Genomic DNA, 19,135 nt, shown 5'->3' with positions numbered 1-19,135 from the left:
CGAATCTAAGTATTTTCTTCCATGGTGAGACTTTTAGAAATACTTTATCCCCAATTTGAAACTCTATATCTTTTCGTTTCAAGTCCGCATATGATTTCTGACGATCTGATGCTGCTTTCAGACTTTCACGAATCACCTTCACTTTCTGTTCAGTTTCTCTGATCAAATCGACGCTTGTATCTTATTTTCACTGAGTCCAATCCAGTACAATGGTGTACGACATTTATGGTCATATAAAGCCTCGTAAGGTACCATTTTAATACTCGATTGAAAGCTGTTATTATATGCAAATTCAATCAAAGGTAGGTATTGTTCCCACGTACCTTCAAACTCGAGAATGCAACATCTCAACATATCCTCAAGTATCTGAATGATTCGTTTGGACTAACCATCTGACTGGGGATAAAAAGCAGTGCTAAAATGTAATTTTGTACCTAGTGCATCTTGCAATTTCTTCCAAAACCGTGATGTAAACCTCAGATCTATATTTGAAATAATAGAAATAGGCACACCGTATAATCTCACAATCTGAGAAACATACAATTCAGCCAGCTTATCAAGTGAGTAATTTGTACGAACCGAAACAAAGTGAGCTGATTTAGTCAATCTATCCACAATAACCCAGATTGCATCTTTCTTACTTGGTGTCAATGGTAAACCGGATACAAAATCCATCGTGACTCTATCCCATTTCCATTCAGGTATCATGATCTGCTGAACCAATCTAGAAGGTACCTGATGTTCGGCTTTTACTTGCTAACAGACTAAACATTTCGATACAAAGTTAGAAATGTCTCGTTTCATACCTTGCCACCAATAGTTCTGTTTTAGATTATTATACATCTTCGTACTACCCAGGTGAATAGATAGCCGACTGTTATGAGCTTCGTTCAAAATCATCTGAATCAACTCTATATTTCTTGGAACGCATATTCAGTTTCTAAATTGCAAACATCCCTCGGCATCCACTTGAAATTATAAATCAATGTTCAAATCACATTGATCCCGCTTTACTATCAAATCATTATCGACCTTCTGAGCTTCGCAAATCTGCTGAATAAATAACGGTCTTGCTTTTAACTTGGCTATTATCACACCAACATCTGACATAACCATATGTGCATTCATTGCACGCAAAGCAAACATGGATTTTTGACTTAGAGCATCAGCAATAACATTATCCTTTCCCGGGTGGTAGTCAATCACAAGCTCCTAGTCTTTTAACAATTCTAACCATCAGCATTGTCTCAAATTCAGATCTTTATGAGTCATCAAGTACTTTAGGCTTTTATGATCAGAATAAACATGACATTTTTCACCAAACAGATAGTGACACCATATTTTCAATGCAAACACAATAGCTGCCAACTCTAAATCGTGTGTCGGATAGTTCTTTTCATACGGCTTTAACTTCTCGAGGCATAAGCTATAACTTTTCCTTCTTGCATTAAAACACAGCCCCAACTGTTTAAAGATGCATCACTATAAGTAACAAATTCTTTACCCGATTCTGGCTGAACTAGCACTGGACCTTCTGTCAAAAGGGCTTTCAACTGATCAAAACTTTTTTGGCACTTTTTTGACCATTCAAATTTAACATCTTTTTGCAGTAGCTTGGTCATCGGGGTTGCAATCATCGAGAACCCTTTCACATATACTCTATAGTAACCAACAAGTCCTAGAAAACTTCGGACTTTAGAAACGTTTCTCGGAGGTTTCCAATCAAGTATTACTGAAATCTTACTTGGATCAACCCGAATACCTGATGCTGAAACAACATGTCCCAGAAAGCTAACTTCATGTAACCAAAACTCACATTTATTAAACTTCGCATATAACTATTTTTCTCGCAAAGTCTATAACAAAGTCTCAAATACTCAGCATGTTCAGTTTCATTACGGGAGTAGATTAATATATCATCAACAAAAACAACCACAAACCTATCCAAATACTGTCTGAAGATCCGATTCATCAAATCCATAAAAACAACATGTGCATTAGTAAGTCCAAAAGGCATAACCAGAAACTCATAATTTCTATACCTCATTCAGAAAATAGTTTCGGCGCATCGGAGACTCTGACTCGTAACTGATAATAACCCAATCTCAAATCTATCTTCAAAAACACTAAAGCCCCTTTCAACTGATCGAACAGGTAGTCAATCCTTGGTAACAAATATTTATTCTTTATAGTCACCTTATTTAGTTGGCGATAATCAATACACATTCTCATAGTTCAGTCTTTCTTTTTCACAAATAGAACTGGTGCACCCCAGGGAGAAAAACTCGGTCGTGCAAAACCTCTCTCTGTTAACTCTTACAACTATGCTTTCAACTCTTTTAATTCAGTAGGTTCCATCCGATACAGAGCTATTGAAATCGGAGTCGTCCCCAGTACTAACTCAATACCAAACTCTACCTCTCGGATAGGTGGCAAACCCGACAATTCTTCAGGAAACACATCTAGATACTCGCACACAACTGGTATGGATTCAATCTTCTTTTCAGTCACTTTACTATCAAGCACATAAGCAAAGTAATCATCTCAACCTTTTCTCACATACTTCCGAGTTAACATCGAAGATATTACTACTGGTAAACCACTCAAATCATTAGATTCAATCCAAATAATCTCGTTGTCTAACATCTCAAATCAATAGTCTTTCTTTTGCAATTAACAACGGCATTGTGCAAAGTCAACCAATCCATACCCAAAATTATATCGAACTCGTTGAAAGGTAACAACATCAAATCGGCCAAAAAGCATGAATCTCGAATCATCAACGAGGAATTTTTACACACTTTGTCAACCAAAACACAAAGGCCCATGGGGTTTGATACTCGAATCACAAACTCAGTAGACTCAACAGGCAAAGTCTTACTGGATACTAATGTTTCACACACATAAGAATGAGTCGAACCAGGATCAATCAATGCAATAACACTAGTATCATAAAGAGTGAAAGTATCGGTAATAACATCTGGGGAAGAAGCGTCCTCACGAGTGCGTATAGCATATGCTCTGGCAGGTGTACGAGCTTCAGATAAAACTGTTGTATCTTTCGTTCCTCTCTGACTGCCACCTACATTACCCGAATGCTTGGGTGGTATGCCTCTCACTGACATATTACTCGGTCTTGCATTCTGAATAGTGTTTTGCTTGGCTAACATCGAGCGATCTCGGATAAAATGATCCATCGATCCACATTTAAAACAAGATCATTGCAATCTGCAATCTCTAGAATGCCATTTACCATAATGCTTGCACTTGACTCTGTTCTGTCGAACGTTGCCAACACTAGCTATCGAAGTAGCTCGTGAACTCATAGGGGTCGGTCTCGATCTCGTCTAGAAAAGCCTGTAGTATCCTTAGATCGAGTAGAATCATCTCTGAACTTCTTCGATGTTGAGTGAAAAGTCTTACCCGATGATCTTTTACGAGAATCTCTGGCTTTAAAATCAGCTTTTGTTTTCTCTTTTCCAAGTTCTTCGGCTTTGCAAATTCGCTCAACAAGTACCACAAACTCTTTTATCTCAAGTATGCCTATTAGTAATTTAATGTCTTCATTCAAACCGTCTTCGAAGCTTTTACACATGATAGCTTCGGTTGAAACACATTCACGGGCATATCGACTAAGTCTCATGAATTTCCGCTCATACTCTGTTACGGTCATATGACCCTGTTTGAATTCCAGAAATTCTTTGCGTTTCTGATCGATAAATCTCTAGCTGATGTATTTCTTATGGAACTCAGTCTGAAAGAATTCCCAAGTCACTCGCTCTTTTGAAACCACCGATACTAGTGTATTCCATCAGTGATATGCGGTGTCTTGTAGCAGGGATATGGCACATTTTAAGCACTCATCCGGGGTACAAGATAACTCATCAAACACACAGATAGAATTATCAAGCCAGAATTCAGCTCACTCAGCATTATCATCATCAGTAGCTCTGAATTCTTCAGCCTTGTTTTTTCTAATTTTATCAACAGGAGGCTTGTTAAATCTCATCAGATTAATCATCTGAGGTACCACAAGTATCGGAGATGGATTATTTAGGGGTGGAGGTTGTTGTGTGGCCGAGTTAGTTCAGATATATTGAGTGAACCACCCATTCATCATTTGATAGAAGGCTTGCTTAGCCTCCCCCTCAGGACTACTCGAGATCGGGAAAGATTCAACTGGCGCTATCCCATGCGCGAGAGTAGGCGCTACACTCTCGACATCATCAGCTACAGCTCTATCGGGATCCATTCACTATACAAAAACACATTTCAAATGTCATAAGTCATCACACTATCGCAGTAAATATTATGGTATGTATAGCTAGACTCACACAAGCTACATTAGTCCTAGAATCGACTAAATCGTAGCTCTAATACCAAAAAAATGTAACACCCCTAACCCATATTCGTCATCGGATTAAGGTTATGAGGCAATACCGATCATCCTAGTTCAAACCAATATGCATTACATTTTACAATTCAATATTGTAACCACATCAATACTCATATCATTTTCAACTATCAAATCTTAAACTTCATATCATTCATTTGATAACATGATTAAAACATAATTCTATATATATATGCACCAAATAAATTAAAATTAAATATATATATATATATAGAACATATAGCAGATCAGCAATTTCATTAATTGAATATCTAACCCATTTTTAATTATTATTATTATTATTATTTTCCTTATCTATTCGGCTAACTTAGTTCCTTTCCACCTATTAGTAAACTCACAAGTAACTAACACTTTTGTATAATCATACACATGTACATATCAACCACACTATAAGCACACATAATTCTATGTAATAACCAATAAGTACTCAACTAATATATCATGAATAAATACCAAGGTATACATCAAATACATACCATGCATAAGTCTTGAATTTTTACCTAACAAACACATGATCTACTTTAGCTCAATTAACAACCATTAAATACCATATGGCCGAATCATATGACAAGCTTCATAAACATCATACAAATTGGATACACTTTCGATATAAACTCAGACCAAGATCAAACATATATAACATAAACAATACATCCATACCACCTCCGAATACAAGCACATAACACAACTTATAATCAACCATGGCACACAACATGATAATCAAAATAAATTAAAACTACAATTTAACCAAAACCGAAACTCAAGCATAGAAATTAAGCCATTTTCGCAAGGCTCCCATTAAAACACAAACCAAAATACAATATTCCAAAACATAATCTAGTCTATACATGCCATAGGTTCGAAAGTTCCCTTATTAAAATACCAAAGATAGTCGATAGTGTGATAGGCTTGACTGATGATCCCTGAGCTCGTAACTCGAAACCAAAATCTATAAAACGGAAACACACATATACAAAGAGTAAGCTTTTATAGCTTAGTAAGTCGTAAGCAAAAATCAACTCAATATTTTATTTAACTCCTTAATATTTAAACTAAACTAATTTACTATATCAATGTCTCGTTTAATTTCAACTTATTCAATCCATAACCACACATGTTCAACAAAACTATCCCTTTGGCCAAATACTTATAAGGTTAACATTTTACAAATTGTCATTCCACTTTCAAAGCCAAATATCATTATACATTCAAATATACTTCCACACATTTACACAGGCTAACAAAACAAAATTTAACTTCATATATCAACATTACTCATTTAGCTGAATACATAAAATCAAATATAAAACATCACATATGTACATATCTATATGGCCGAATATGCAAGATAAAATATAACATCACATATGTACATACCTATGTGGCCAAATATACATGGTCGTTTAGCTCAGTTTACTTACTAAATTACTAAATTACCACCTCAATATGAAGTCTTATAGGCATAGGCTTAAAATAAATCACCGGCATAAACCTGCTAGGCATAAGCCTGAATCGCACACTGGCACAAGGCTTGCTAGACTCAAAATCTAATTTTATTCACCGGCATTAAGCCTGCTAGGCATAAAGCTTGATCAAATTCACCAGCACAAGGCTTGCTAGGCTCAAAGCCCAAATATCACTATTATAAAATTGTCTCATACACAATTCATATAACAAAAACTACAGATATTTCATATAGATCATACGGGCATTCAAATGATACAACTCAGTTGAATTAAACTCAATACAGTATTTGTTTATTTAAACACATTCGGCTAGATCTTTTATGAATCTATAGAATCCAAAACAACATATTAAACTAAGTTACATTCAAGATAAACAATATTTAATTGCTTAAAGACTTACCTCGGATATCAACGAACGTTGTAAATCGTCTATTAGACTATTTTTGTTTTTCCCCGATCCAAGTCTGATTTCTTTTGTTCTTGATCTATATAATTTCAAATTAACCTCATTCAAACACAATTTCATTCAATTTAATCCAACTACACATAAATGGGAAAATTACCATTTTACCCCTAATATTTCATACTTTTACAAATTAGTCCAAATTGCACAAAACACAAAATACAAAAAATCTCACCACATCATAGTTAGGCTGAATACTCCTTATACTCATACTAATCCATATATTTCATTTATTTCACATTTTAGTCCCTCAATTTATTTTTTTTGCAATTTAGTCCTAATTACTCAAAATCATCAAAAACTCTAATACAAAACATATCTTTCATAATTTATCATCAAACATCACAAAACAAAAAATATTCATCAATGGCATAACTCAAAATATTCTCAATAATCAGAAATTCGAGCATAGGTCGGATAGTATTCGAAGCAACGATCTAAAAAACATAAAAATTATCAAAAATCTAAACAAAAACATACCTTGATTTAGCTTCCAAATTGCTGAATATTCAAAGCTTTCTAAACCTTATTTTTCTTTAAGTTTCGGTCATGCAAAATAAAAGTATGAACACTTTCTTTTATTTTATGTTTTATTAATATAATAACATTTTAATAAGTTTACATTTTTAACCTTTAAAATAAAATTATGAAACCATTATACACAAGGCTACTACCATCCATAACATTTAAATATGGTCAAATTGCCACTTAATTACTTCAACTTACAAAGCCATTAACAATTTGGCCCTTATGCTATTAACTATCAAGTTTTCAATTTACGCGATTAATCCCTTTTTATTAAATTAAGCACAAAAACAATCAAATTTTCATACGAAACTTTCACACATGTAAATTCACATATAATAAATACGAAAATAATATTTAAGTATTTTATGACTCAGATTCATGGTCCCAAAACCACCGTTTTGATTAGGGTCTAAATCGGGCTGTTACAGCAAAGGTTATTATTATTGTGGTTCACTTTCGATTGTAAGTTATTTTCTTATTGAGAAGTTATGACTTTTTTTTATCAATAGAATTAAGTAATTATTAATTTTTGTTTCATTATAGAATTAAACAGAACCTAAGGTTTGATTTTTTAACCAACGCAATGATACAATATATAACTACCAAAGATAGCAAGCAGTTCCATGTTAATGTTCTAGGATGCAAAAACATTACTTTCGAACATTTCACCTTATCTGCACCTGACGAAAGCCCAAACACAGATGGGATTCACATTGGGAGATTAGATGGGGTCAATGTTCTTAACTCAGAGATAAAAACCGATGATAATTGTGTTCCAATTGGGGATGGTTCCAAAAATTTGGTTATCAATGGAGTAACTTGTGGACTAGGACATGGTATCAGTATTGGCAGTCTCAAATTATTTAAAAATGAAGAACCCGTTGATAGAGTTACAGTAAAAAACTACACCATGACTAATACTTCCAATGGTGTTAGAATCAAAAGTTGGCTAGGTGCTGAAGCTAGCACTTGTTTGAACATTCACTTTGAGGATATTATCATGACCAATGTCAGTTCTCCTATTATAATTGATCAGAAATATTGCCCATGGAACAAATGCAAAATAAATGTCTGTACATATTTATAAAAATCGTAAGAGAGCAAAACGAGTTAATCACTCATTGAATCCTTATTTTGTTGATGCAGGAAGAATCAAAAGCTAAACTAAGCAACATTAGTTTCAAAAACATTCACGGCACTTCTGCGCGTCCAGAAGCTGTCAAGATTATTTGTAGTTCTACTATGCCTTGTGAAAATGTGGAACTTGCAGACATTGAAATTACGCACAGTGCACCGACTAGACCTGCAGTATCACAATGTTCAAATGTGAAGCCTAAAGTTAGTGGCAAACAAAATCTAGCTGCATGTTCTGCCCCTATCCCAGCAAAACCTACCTCGACCGCTTAATCAATAGCATAAGTATAAATTTTTTTAATGACATTGTAACTCCTATAATTATATTTATTTTGCAAACAATTTTTGTTTTGTTTTACATTCTATGTTATTAAGAATATTTTTCTTAAACTTAATTATTTCTAAAAATACACTTCAACAAAAAATATTGCAATGTGATAACATTTTATGCATTTAGGCTTACAATATAATTATTTTTAGAATACTGCTGAACCATATAATATTTAATTATTTTGTTTTTTATATATATAAAATTGTTGTTTTTTATTTATATAATTGGCATAACAAAAATTTTAATAATCAATATTTATGCATTGTATCAATTTAGTTTTGATTCTAAAAATAACCTTTAATTTGTACACCTTGTATAATTTGATTTTTCTTTTTAGTTTTGTTTTTTTATGACTCTTTCACCTTAAAATCTAAAAAAATAAATTTATCAATTAAATTTGATCCAAAATATATTAAAAATAAAAAAAATAAAAAATCTTTTTTTTATTGTTTTAAATTTAACCTTGAATGTTACAAATGAAAGCAAAACTGTAAAAAATACCAAATTGCACTATATAAATGTTAGGGAGTTGAATTTTTTAGAATAAAGATTAAATTGACACAATGTATAAACGATGAGAGCTAAAATTACTATTATGTCAATATTAAAAGCTGTCAAAGTTTTACAAAATGTTCGATGATGGAATCCATCAAACTGGTTGAAAAAAACAATGGTTTAACCCAATAGCCTATATACTAAATGACCCATCATTGCAACGAATTAGTGAGTCCTCCTTCGGCTTACGTACTAAGCTGTGGAATTAGCTAGCAGGTACAATAGTTTAACATAACTATCAATCAAACAAGCCCTTCTAGAGGAAAACTGAGAACAAGTTACCCAAAAACCATCGTATAAGTTCTAGGATAATTGCTAGTGCTATCATAGTTATGTTTCAGGGAAAACGTCAGACTCTTAGGATTAACCCGAGTTGGAAGTCACCGAGTTGATAAGATAACTACTAGCTTCATGTTGTTTTTATCTATATTTGGTATAAGTCCAACATTGATATGCTTGATCTTTATATATATATATTTGAACAATCATACTTATATTCATATATTCATATATGTTGAAAAGAAATAAAAATTTAGGTAATATAAAGGGTTAAATTACTTTTTGAGATCTGAACTTGACAAATTTTCCCATATTGTGGAAGTCTAAACCTTAAATTTGACAATTGATTCCACTTTGGGGCTTGGATTTTTTTATCTAAATTAAACCCTGAATTTTGTAGTTGTTCTCACAATGGGGTTTGAAATTGTTTTGGTTCAAGTTAGTCCTTAAAAACCCTAGAGTTGAGGCCTTAATGTGGGAACAATTGTCAAGTTCAAGGACTAACTTGGACAAAGAAAAGTTCAAGCCCCAAAGTGGGAACGATTACCTAATTCAAGTCTCAATGTGACAACAATTTACTAAGCTCAGAACCTAACTTTGGCAAAAAAAAATTCAGTCTCCAATGTAAAAAAGTTACTAAATTAGATCCAAATAGTGATTTAATCTTAACATATATGATATTTTGTGCAGGAAAATTTGGAATAGTGTTTGCATCCATTCCTCTCCCCATCTTTGCAGCACTTTATTTTATACTTTTCGGCCTTGTAGGTATGTATTAATTTTTAACCATACCTATCCATTTTTATCTCAACCTTAGATTGTCACATCCTAGAAACCAGACCGATGGTATTGACATTACATTATAGATTAATGTTAGAGTAAATAGAAATCACGTTAGTAATTAGGACTAAATAGGAATAATAGCAAAGTAGGGAACTTAAATAGGTAAATTAGTACTAATGGTTAGTGGGGGATTTATTAAAACAAGGGTAGAATTAGGAGGGATCTATAGGATAAATAAACCAAGTTTATAATTGAATTTCGCTATATAAGCTGTCACTGCTCATTTGCTTCTCATGTTTTAATTTCCTTTTTTATTATTTTCTTTCTTTTTACACTTTCTTCATTTCAAAAGTTGTTACATTTGGTAGTTAATTTTCCTTCAAAATTTTATTGCGCATTTCATTTCTAAGAAACCAAGTACCATTTTATTTTTTAAATTCTCAAGTAAAACACCAACTTTTTCTTCTTAAACTTTGGACACCTTAGTGTCGAACTTACCCTAGCGATAGTTAAAAACCTTCCAGTATTTTTTTTATAAAGCCATGGTTTCTATTGTTATCTTTGGAAAATGTCCACCTACTTAGTCCAACCCTGCTTAGGTCAAATTAGTGAATTAGATGCGTGTCATGCATGCATGAAAAACCCCAAAATCTCGAATAGTCCCCAACCATAGTTTAAAGAAACTTTACAATCCAAAATAGAATAATAATAGTAAAATAACCTAGAAATCTAATTAAATTAAAATAATATGACGAAGTAAAGTCTGAATGTAATATCCTGAATTAGGGCTTAATCGGAATAGTGGTTTTGTGACCACAAATCCGAGATAGAAATAATTATTTTATAATTATTTTGATGATTATGATATGAAATCGAATAAGTTGCAAAATTTGCATTCTAGAAGTTTTTAGTATGAAATTGCATTGAAATATTAATTAGGAGATCTTAAATAGAAATTTGACCAATTTTAAGTTCATGGACAAAATTAGGACATGGAAGGAATTTTTGGAAAGTTTAGTAGTAAGGGCATTTTGGTCATTTAGTTATTAAAATGAATTAAAAACAAAATTAAAAGCCAATTTTTGACCATCTTCTTCATTAGGCCGAAATTTCAAGGTACTCCATAGTTAGGGTTTGTTTCAAGCTTCCAAGCTCCATAGTAAGTGATTCCAAGCCCCGTTTTTAATGTTCTTTATGTTTTTGGAATCCCGGTAGCTCGATTAAGCTTATGTTAGCAATAATTCAACCTAGGGTTTATATTTGGAAAAATACCTATAGGTGAAATTTGTGTATTTTGATGTTTTATGATAGAATATGGGGTTTTAAATTATGTTAGACAACTTGTGCTACTCGGTTTTGAGTGAAAACGAGTAAAAGGGCTTAATCGTCAAAAATACCTAATAGTCACAAGTATATGTTAGAGTAAGAATTTGATGTTGCCATAGAAGGGAAAAATGATCAGCATGTTATAAAACATAAGAATAAGGAATAAAGTTTAATTCCCGAGCCTAGGGGCAAAAGTGTAATTATGCAAAAGTTTAGGGGCAAAAGTGTAATTTTTCCAAAGTTCGTATTAAATGCTGTTTCGATGAATGTATGTATTGAATAAGATTAATTTGGCATTATAGATCAAGAGAAACGAGATTCAAGTCGCGATCGAGGAAAAGAAAAGATTGTGGACTAAATTGCAAAATCTTTATATTTTGGTACCAAGGTAAGTTCATGTGTAAATAATGTAGCATAAATGTTATTTTTAAGTTATTAATGCTAATTATATGATATGCTGATTTTTAATCGTGAAATATTATGCTTTGTAGTTAATATTGAGTAATATGCAAATTATGTTTACTACTTGATAAATATGAATTGCTACCGAGTATCGGTTCTGATATTCCATGGAAGACGGCAAATGTGAGATCGAGGGAAAAAGCCCGTTTGAACCTTAGGAATAGATTAGGATACAAGTGACATGTCACTAGGATGGTTGAGCATCCGAACTCGTTGAGTTGAGTCCGAGTTCACTTATGGATGCGAATGTCCGAACTCGTTGAGTTGAGTCCGAGTTCGTGAGATGTAACTAGGCATCCGAACTCGTTGAGTTGAGTCCGAGTTCACTTATGGATGCGAACGGCCGAGCTCATTGAGTTGAGTCCGAGTTCACTTAGGGGCGGGTTACATGATTTCTTGATTACATATGAGGCACTTTTGTGCAAATTATCCGTGTATCCGAGTTGTATTCCGATGTGTTCAATGGGTGAAATTTCTAGTGAAATGAAAGAACACTTAAGATGCAAGCGACGTATTGGTAAGTGTTGTGAAATGGACACTTTGGACAGGTATGTTCTTAACCCTCGGGTTGATAATAGATACAACAACGATAAGGTGGTAAGATGATGAATGATGTTTAGAAATATGACATATGTTTTGGTGATACCATGCTAAAGTTGTTTGGTATATTTGTATTGTTATGTTACTTGTTATTTACATATGAACTTACTAAGCATTTATGCTTACTCCCTCCTCTTTATTTACTGTAGTTTTGAACAAGCCAGCTTGGGAATCGGGACGGGTCGAAGGTTCGATCACACTATCTAAAGGACTTTCATCTGGGTAAATTGCTTGTAAAACTTAAGTATGGCATGTATAGCAATATACTTATTTTGTGTAAATAATTTTATGATATAGCCATGATTGGTTGAGAAAATGTTTGATATTGATAAGTCATGGTGATGGTTAAATTTAGATCTTGTTTGATATCATGGAAGTTTAATAGGTTATCTAGTTCATAACAACTCATGAAAAGATGAAACTTGCCTTAAAATAGAATATTGCTGCAGCAATGATATGAATTTGAAAAATGACTAAAAATAGTATAAATGGAACTAAATGATGAGTAAGTTATTAAATTGAAGCTTAATGAGTCTATTTTCATCTGGATTGAACAAAACAGGAATATAAATTATATTTTATGAGATATTTAAACTTTTGTGAAACAGGGCCAGACTCATTTCTGGATCCCTTGTTATGACTTTAAAAATTCATAATAAAGTTTAAAAAAATAATTAGAAGTTTTTATTTAAATGTACAGATTCCTTATTGAGTATAGTTTTAATAGAAACAAACCTCATAGTCATTGAAATTCTGTATAGAGAGATATCTTATTCGTAATACACAGAGGTCAGAGCAGTCGAACCCTGAAACAGGTGATACTTTAACTAATAAACTGTACTAATTGGCCAAACCAAAAATTCTATAAAAAAATTATTAAATAGATATATGAGTCTAGATTTAGGAAAAATTTACATATTTTGATTTTGAGTTTCTTAACTCGAGATATGATTTTTCTTGTAACTGTGACGCGGGTAGCTAGAAAGCTGTGAATGTAGAAACAAATGATTTGAAGTTCTTAATTTGATCAATTATGTTCGGTAACCCCTCAAGCTCGACTCCGGCGATGGTTTCGAGCGTGGGGGAGTTACATTTAATGGTATCAGAGCAGGTTTAGTCGGTTCTCGGACTACGTGTTGTATGTACGAATTTTGCTGTACATGCCATATGTATGAATTGTGATAGTGTGACGACTTCTGACCTTTTTAAATGATTTTTATATAGTAAATGGATCCCGATCCAGCTGTGGCAGATGAAGTAGAGAGTAATGTGCCAGCTCCGGCTGAAGGGGCAGCGCCGACTGAAAACCCACCTCCTACTGTTGGTCAGGGAGGAGGAGAAAGGGATCGGGAAGCCTTTCTCCAAATGATGAGTGCATGGTACACTGAGTTCGTTCGTACGAACCCAAATGTACGACCTCCCCCACCTTCCCCAATTCCTCAACCTATGCCTCCGATGCCTCAGGGAGTGGATATGATAAAATTTCACAGAACCCCTGTAACACCCCTTACCCGTATCCGAGGCCGGGCTAAGGTACGAGGCGTTACCAGACAAACATACAAACATTCAACTAAAATACGAGCCATAAAATTTTATTCATATTTCAAAGCGTTCGTTCTCTTACACATAGTCCCTTATTTGAGTCTACGGAGCCCAAATCATACTTTATAAAGGGTTTGGGACTAAACTGAGAACTTACAAAAATCTTGGAAATTTCATGCTTTAAGGCTCCACACGCCCGTGTCCCAAAGTCGTGTTCCATACACGGCTGAGGCACATGATCGTGTCTCTGCCTGTGTGGAATATACCTAGGCTATTTTCCAAGCTTTGGTCAACCTTGATCTCTTACACACTTATACAAAATCAAAAGCATATAACATTGTATTCATTTAATGATTAAACATCCTCAATTAAACCACAAACATAGCATTTGTATGTCATCATACATGTGTCTGTCATACTCATTTTACCTTGTTTATTATAGTACCACTTATACATTTATACCAAGATTATCATCTTACCAAATATCTTCAGCTTAATCATCAAGCATTCATATTTAAAGCTAGATCATATCTTTATAAAATACCAAGATTCAGATGCGCAGAATAACATGTTTGCCTGAAACATTTCAATTCAATTCCATACCCAACAAGCATTACATTGAGACTAGTCATATATATATATACATGTCATGATACATAACATTCTCTTTTTGTTTTCTTATAAACACATATCATTTATTTCATTATATCAATATTTCATATACCATAGTTTCCATGTATTCCACATATATTTATTTTCCTCCTCCTCCTCTCCATTCCACATCCTTAATGTATATAGCATTCTTGTAAGTACGATTTCACAATTTACTAATAAATGTTCACATCAAACTGTCCACACGAGTCATAGTCACTTAATTATTTATAATTCGAGCTAAAGAGATCAAAATTAAGATCCGTAAATTTCCCCTAAAACTAGACTCACATATCTTTCCATCATAAAATTTTCATAATTTTTGGTTTAGCCAATTAGTACAGTTTATTCATTAAAATTTCCCCTATTTCACTTTCTGACAGTTCTGACCTCTCTTCACTAAAAAATAATTAACTCACAGTACAGAACTCGGATAATGTTCTTGTTGATTTATCTTGAAACTAGACTCATTATGGATTTTAAAAATATAATTTTGAGCCTCTAATTATTTTTATCCAATTTTTTGTGATTTTCCAAAGTCAGAACAGGGGATCACATAATCATTCTGAATCAGTCTCACAAAAACATAGATATCTCAAAATATAGAACTCCTTTGCTTTCTATATTTCTTTTATATAAAACTAGAATAATTAAGATTTAATTTGATATCTCATTCAGTCTCTGATTCAATTTATACAATTTTTGGTGATTTTTCAAAATCACGTCACTGCTACTGTCCAAAACAGTTTTATTGCTAATTCACTCTTTCACACTTTCTTTGTATTAACCTCATTTTAACATACATATCACAAATCATTTTCACCACATTTCATACATCACAAGTATAGGCCCATGATCACAAGGTCACCATAAAATCATCCTCATGTATAACTTACTTGTTTATAACCTTACCACATCCTGGTCACTTAATGAACACATCATTCAAATAACCAAGTTCCTGCACTTATTCATCACAAAACTCACAAAGCAATACATAGAGAGTCTCCCGTTGAACACTTCGGATCAATCCTCGATACTTGGTGGTTTCAGCACATAGCTCCACCCATCATATAGTTCGGCTCTCTTGTACACATGGTGAACACTTAGTACCACCCATGTGACCTAGCCAGTTTATCTCGTAGCTCTCTTGTCTACATGGTGTCCTTCACTTGGAACCACGCATGCGACCTAGCTACATATATCCCGTAGCTCTCTTGTCTACATGGTGTACACATAGTATCATCCATGCGACCTAGCTACATCATAATGTCTTGTAGCTCTCTTGTACACATGATGTGCACCCAGCACTATACATGTGACCTAGCTACATACCATCTGTATCATCCAATCTTTCCGAAGGTTCAACCGGGATTTCTCTCTCTTTTCCAACAATTTCACCAATCAAGTAATTATTCACAAACATATTTCCAATATTTTTATAAAATATCATAATACAAGTAATAGTGATGTATTACTTACATATAAACTTACATCTCATTTAATATCAACGCAATAACATTAAATTACACATTGTCTTATTAAAAATCATATGAACTTACAATTTCCCATAATATCCATAATCATAGAAATCACATTTATGTATGATAATCCAATGCACTTCATGTACCATAGACATATTTTTAAATCAATTCATAAACTTGGCACCATAATCATTTAATTTAACATAATTCAATTAATTCACTAAATTTAACTTTCAAATATAAATTACAGCATTATTGTTGTATTATTATCATACCAACTTACATACTTTTAACACCTCGGAGATCATAGTAAATATATCAATTTTACATTAAAACATGCATAAATTAATGCTTATTATACATATGAACTTACCTTGATATTAAAATGGCCATTTTACCAACTTTCCCAATTTTTGATTTTTCTCTCATTCTAGGTTCAAATCTCGTTTTCCGAGATCTAAAACATCATATTTTACTTATTTAATTAATCTACTATTCAAAACAGTCCTTAACTCAAACTTTGGAAAAATTACAATTTTGCCCCTAAACTTTTGCATATTTACACTTTTGCCCCTAGGCTCGGGAATTAAACTTCATCCCTTATTCTTATGTTTTATGACATGACGATCACTTTTCCCTTCTATGGAAATATCAAATTCTCACTCTAACATATACTTATGACTATTAGGTATTTTTACCGATTAAGCCCTTTTGCTCGTTTTCACTTAAAACCGAGTAGCATAAGTTGTCTAACATAACTTAAAACCTCATATTGTATCATAAAACACCAGAATACACAAATTTTACCTACGGGTATTTTTCCAAATATGAACCCTAGGTTGAATTATTGCTAGCATAAGCTAAATCAAGTTACCAGGACTCCAAAAACGTAAAGAACTTGAAAAACGGGGTTAGAATGGACTTACAATTGAGCTTGGGAAGCTTGAAACCCTAGCCATGGAGTCTCCCTTGGTATACACGTCCATGGTGAAGAAGATGAGCAAAATTGGCTTTTAATTTTGTATTTTAATTCATTTTACCCCTAAATGACCAAAATACCCTTACTACTAAACTTTCCAAAAATTCCATCTATGTCCAATTTTTGTCCATAACTTAGAAATTGGTCAAATTGCTATTTAAGACCTCCTAATTAATATTTCAAATCAATTTCATACTAGAACTGTAACGCCCCCACGCCCGAGACCATCACCGGAGTCGAGCTTGAGGGGTTACCGAACATAATTTATCAATTTAAGAACTTCAAATCATTTGTTTCTACATTCACAGCTTTCTAGCTACTCGCGTCACAGTTACAAGAAAAATCATATCTCGAGTTATGAAACTCAAAATCAAGATCCGTAAATTTTCCCTAAATCTAGACTCATATATCTATTTACTAACTTTTTTTCTAGAATTTTTGGTTGGGCCAATTAGTACAGTTTATTAGTTAAAGTCTCCCCTATTTCAGGGTTCGACTGCTCTGACATATGTGTATTACGAATCAGATATCTCTCTATACAGAATTTCAATGACTACAAGGTTTGTTTTTATTAAAACTATACTCAATAAGGAATCTTTACATATAAATAAAAACTTCTAATTATTTTTTTAAAATTTATTATGAAATTTTAAAGTTAGAACAGGGGATTCAGAAACTGCTATGACCCTGTTTCACTAAAATTCTAATATCTTCTAACATATAATTTCTTTTCTTGTTTCATTTGTTTCATGTGAAACTAGACATAATAAGCTTCAATTTTATATGTAGTCCATCACCAAATTCAATTTCTATGATTTTTAGTAAATTTTCAAACTCGCGTCAGTGTTGCTGCAGTATCCTGTTTATGGCAAATTTCATCCCTTTTGATGAATTTTTATACACTAAGTATCTTATTAATTTTCCTTATCATCAAACATAATCTAAACTAACCATTTTCATAATTTATCATTATCAAACATTTCCTCAACCATTCCATTACCATACCATAGGACCATTTACACAAAATAGATATATTGCTATACATGCCACACATAAATTTACAAGCCTTTACCAAAAGTCTTCCGGATAGTGTGACTGAGCCTTCGACCTATCCCGGCTCCTGAGGTGGCTTGGCCAAAATTACAATGAGTAAGAAGGAGGGAGTAAGCATAAATGCTTAGTAAGTTCATATGCAAATAATAAGTAACATAACAAACAGTCATACCAATCAACATTAGCATGCACCACTAAAACACATGTCACATTTCTAATCATTTTTCATCATCTTATTACCTTATCGTGGTTGTATCAATACTCAACCCGAGGGTTAAATACATACTTGTTCAAAATATCCATTTCACATCACTTACCAATACGTCTCTTTACATCTCAAATATTCCTCCATTTGAGTAGAGCTTTACCCGTTGAACACATCGGAATATTCGGATACATGGATAACTTGCACATAAGTGCCATATATGAAATCAAGCAATCATGTAACCCGCCCATAAGTGAACTCGGACTCAACTCAACGAGCTCGGGCGTTCGCATCCATAAGTGAACCCGGACTCAACTCAACGAGCTCGGATGCCTAGTTACATCTCACGAACTCGGACTCAACTCAACGAGTTCGGACATTCGCATCCATAAGTGAACTCGGACTCAACTCAACGAGTTTGGATGCTCAACCATCCTAGTGACATGTCACTTGTATCCTAATCTATTCCTAAGGTTCAAACGGGCTTTTTCCTTGAACACTTATCCTTGCCGTCTTCCGTAGAATGCCGAAATCAATACTCGGTAATAATTATATTTAACAAGTAGCTCGCATAATTTACATATTATTTGAAATTAACCACAAAGCATACATTTCATAATTAAATTCAGCATAGCATATAATTAACATCAATAACTTAAAAATAACAATTATGCTACTTTATTTACACATGAACTTACCTTGGTACCAAAATACAAGGATTTTGCAATCTAGTCCACAATCTTTTCTTTTCCTCAATCGCGACTTGAATCTCGTTTCTCTTGATCTATAATGCCAAATTAATCTTATTTAATACATACATTCATCAAAACAACATTTAATACGAACTTTGGAAAAATTACACTTTTGCCCCTAAACTTTTGCA

The 19,135-nt window shown here is 33.2% G+C and overlaps 1 protein-coding gene across 1 annotated transcript; it reads left to right on the top strand.

Annotated features, from left to right (window-relative positions):
* Positions 1-7,454: 7,454 nt before the first annotated feature.
* LOC107952374 (polygalacturonase-like) lies at positions 7,455-8,278 on the top strand. Its single transcript, XM_016887634.1, has 2 exons — positions 7,455-7,880; positions 8,018-8,278. Exons 1-2 carry the CDS (start codon positions 7,455-7,457, stop codon positions 8,276-8,278), a joined length of 687 nt encoding a protein of 228 aa, XP_016743123.1.
* The last annotated feature ends 10,857 nt before the right edge of the window (positions 8,279-19,135 follow it).

Source organism: Gossypium hirsutum, chromosome A02, assembly GCF_007990345.1.
Source record: "Gossypium hirsutum isolate 1008001.06 chromosome A02, Gossypium_hirsutum_v2.1, whole genome shotgun sequence".
Taxonomy (NCBI): Eukaryota; Viridiplantae; Streptophyta; class Magnoliopsida; order Malvales; family Malvaceae; genus Gossypium; species Gossypium hirsutum.
The sequence above is the reverse complement of the archived record's forward strand: the minus strand, read 5'-3'. Positions and strand labels throughout refer to the sequence as shown.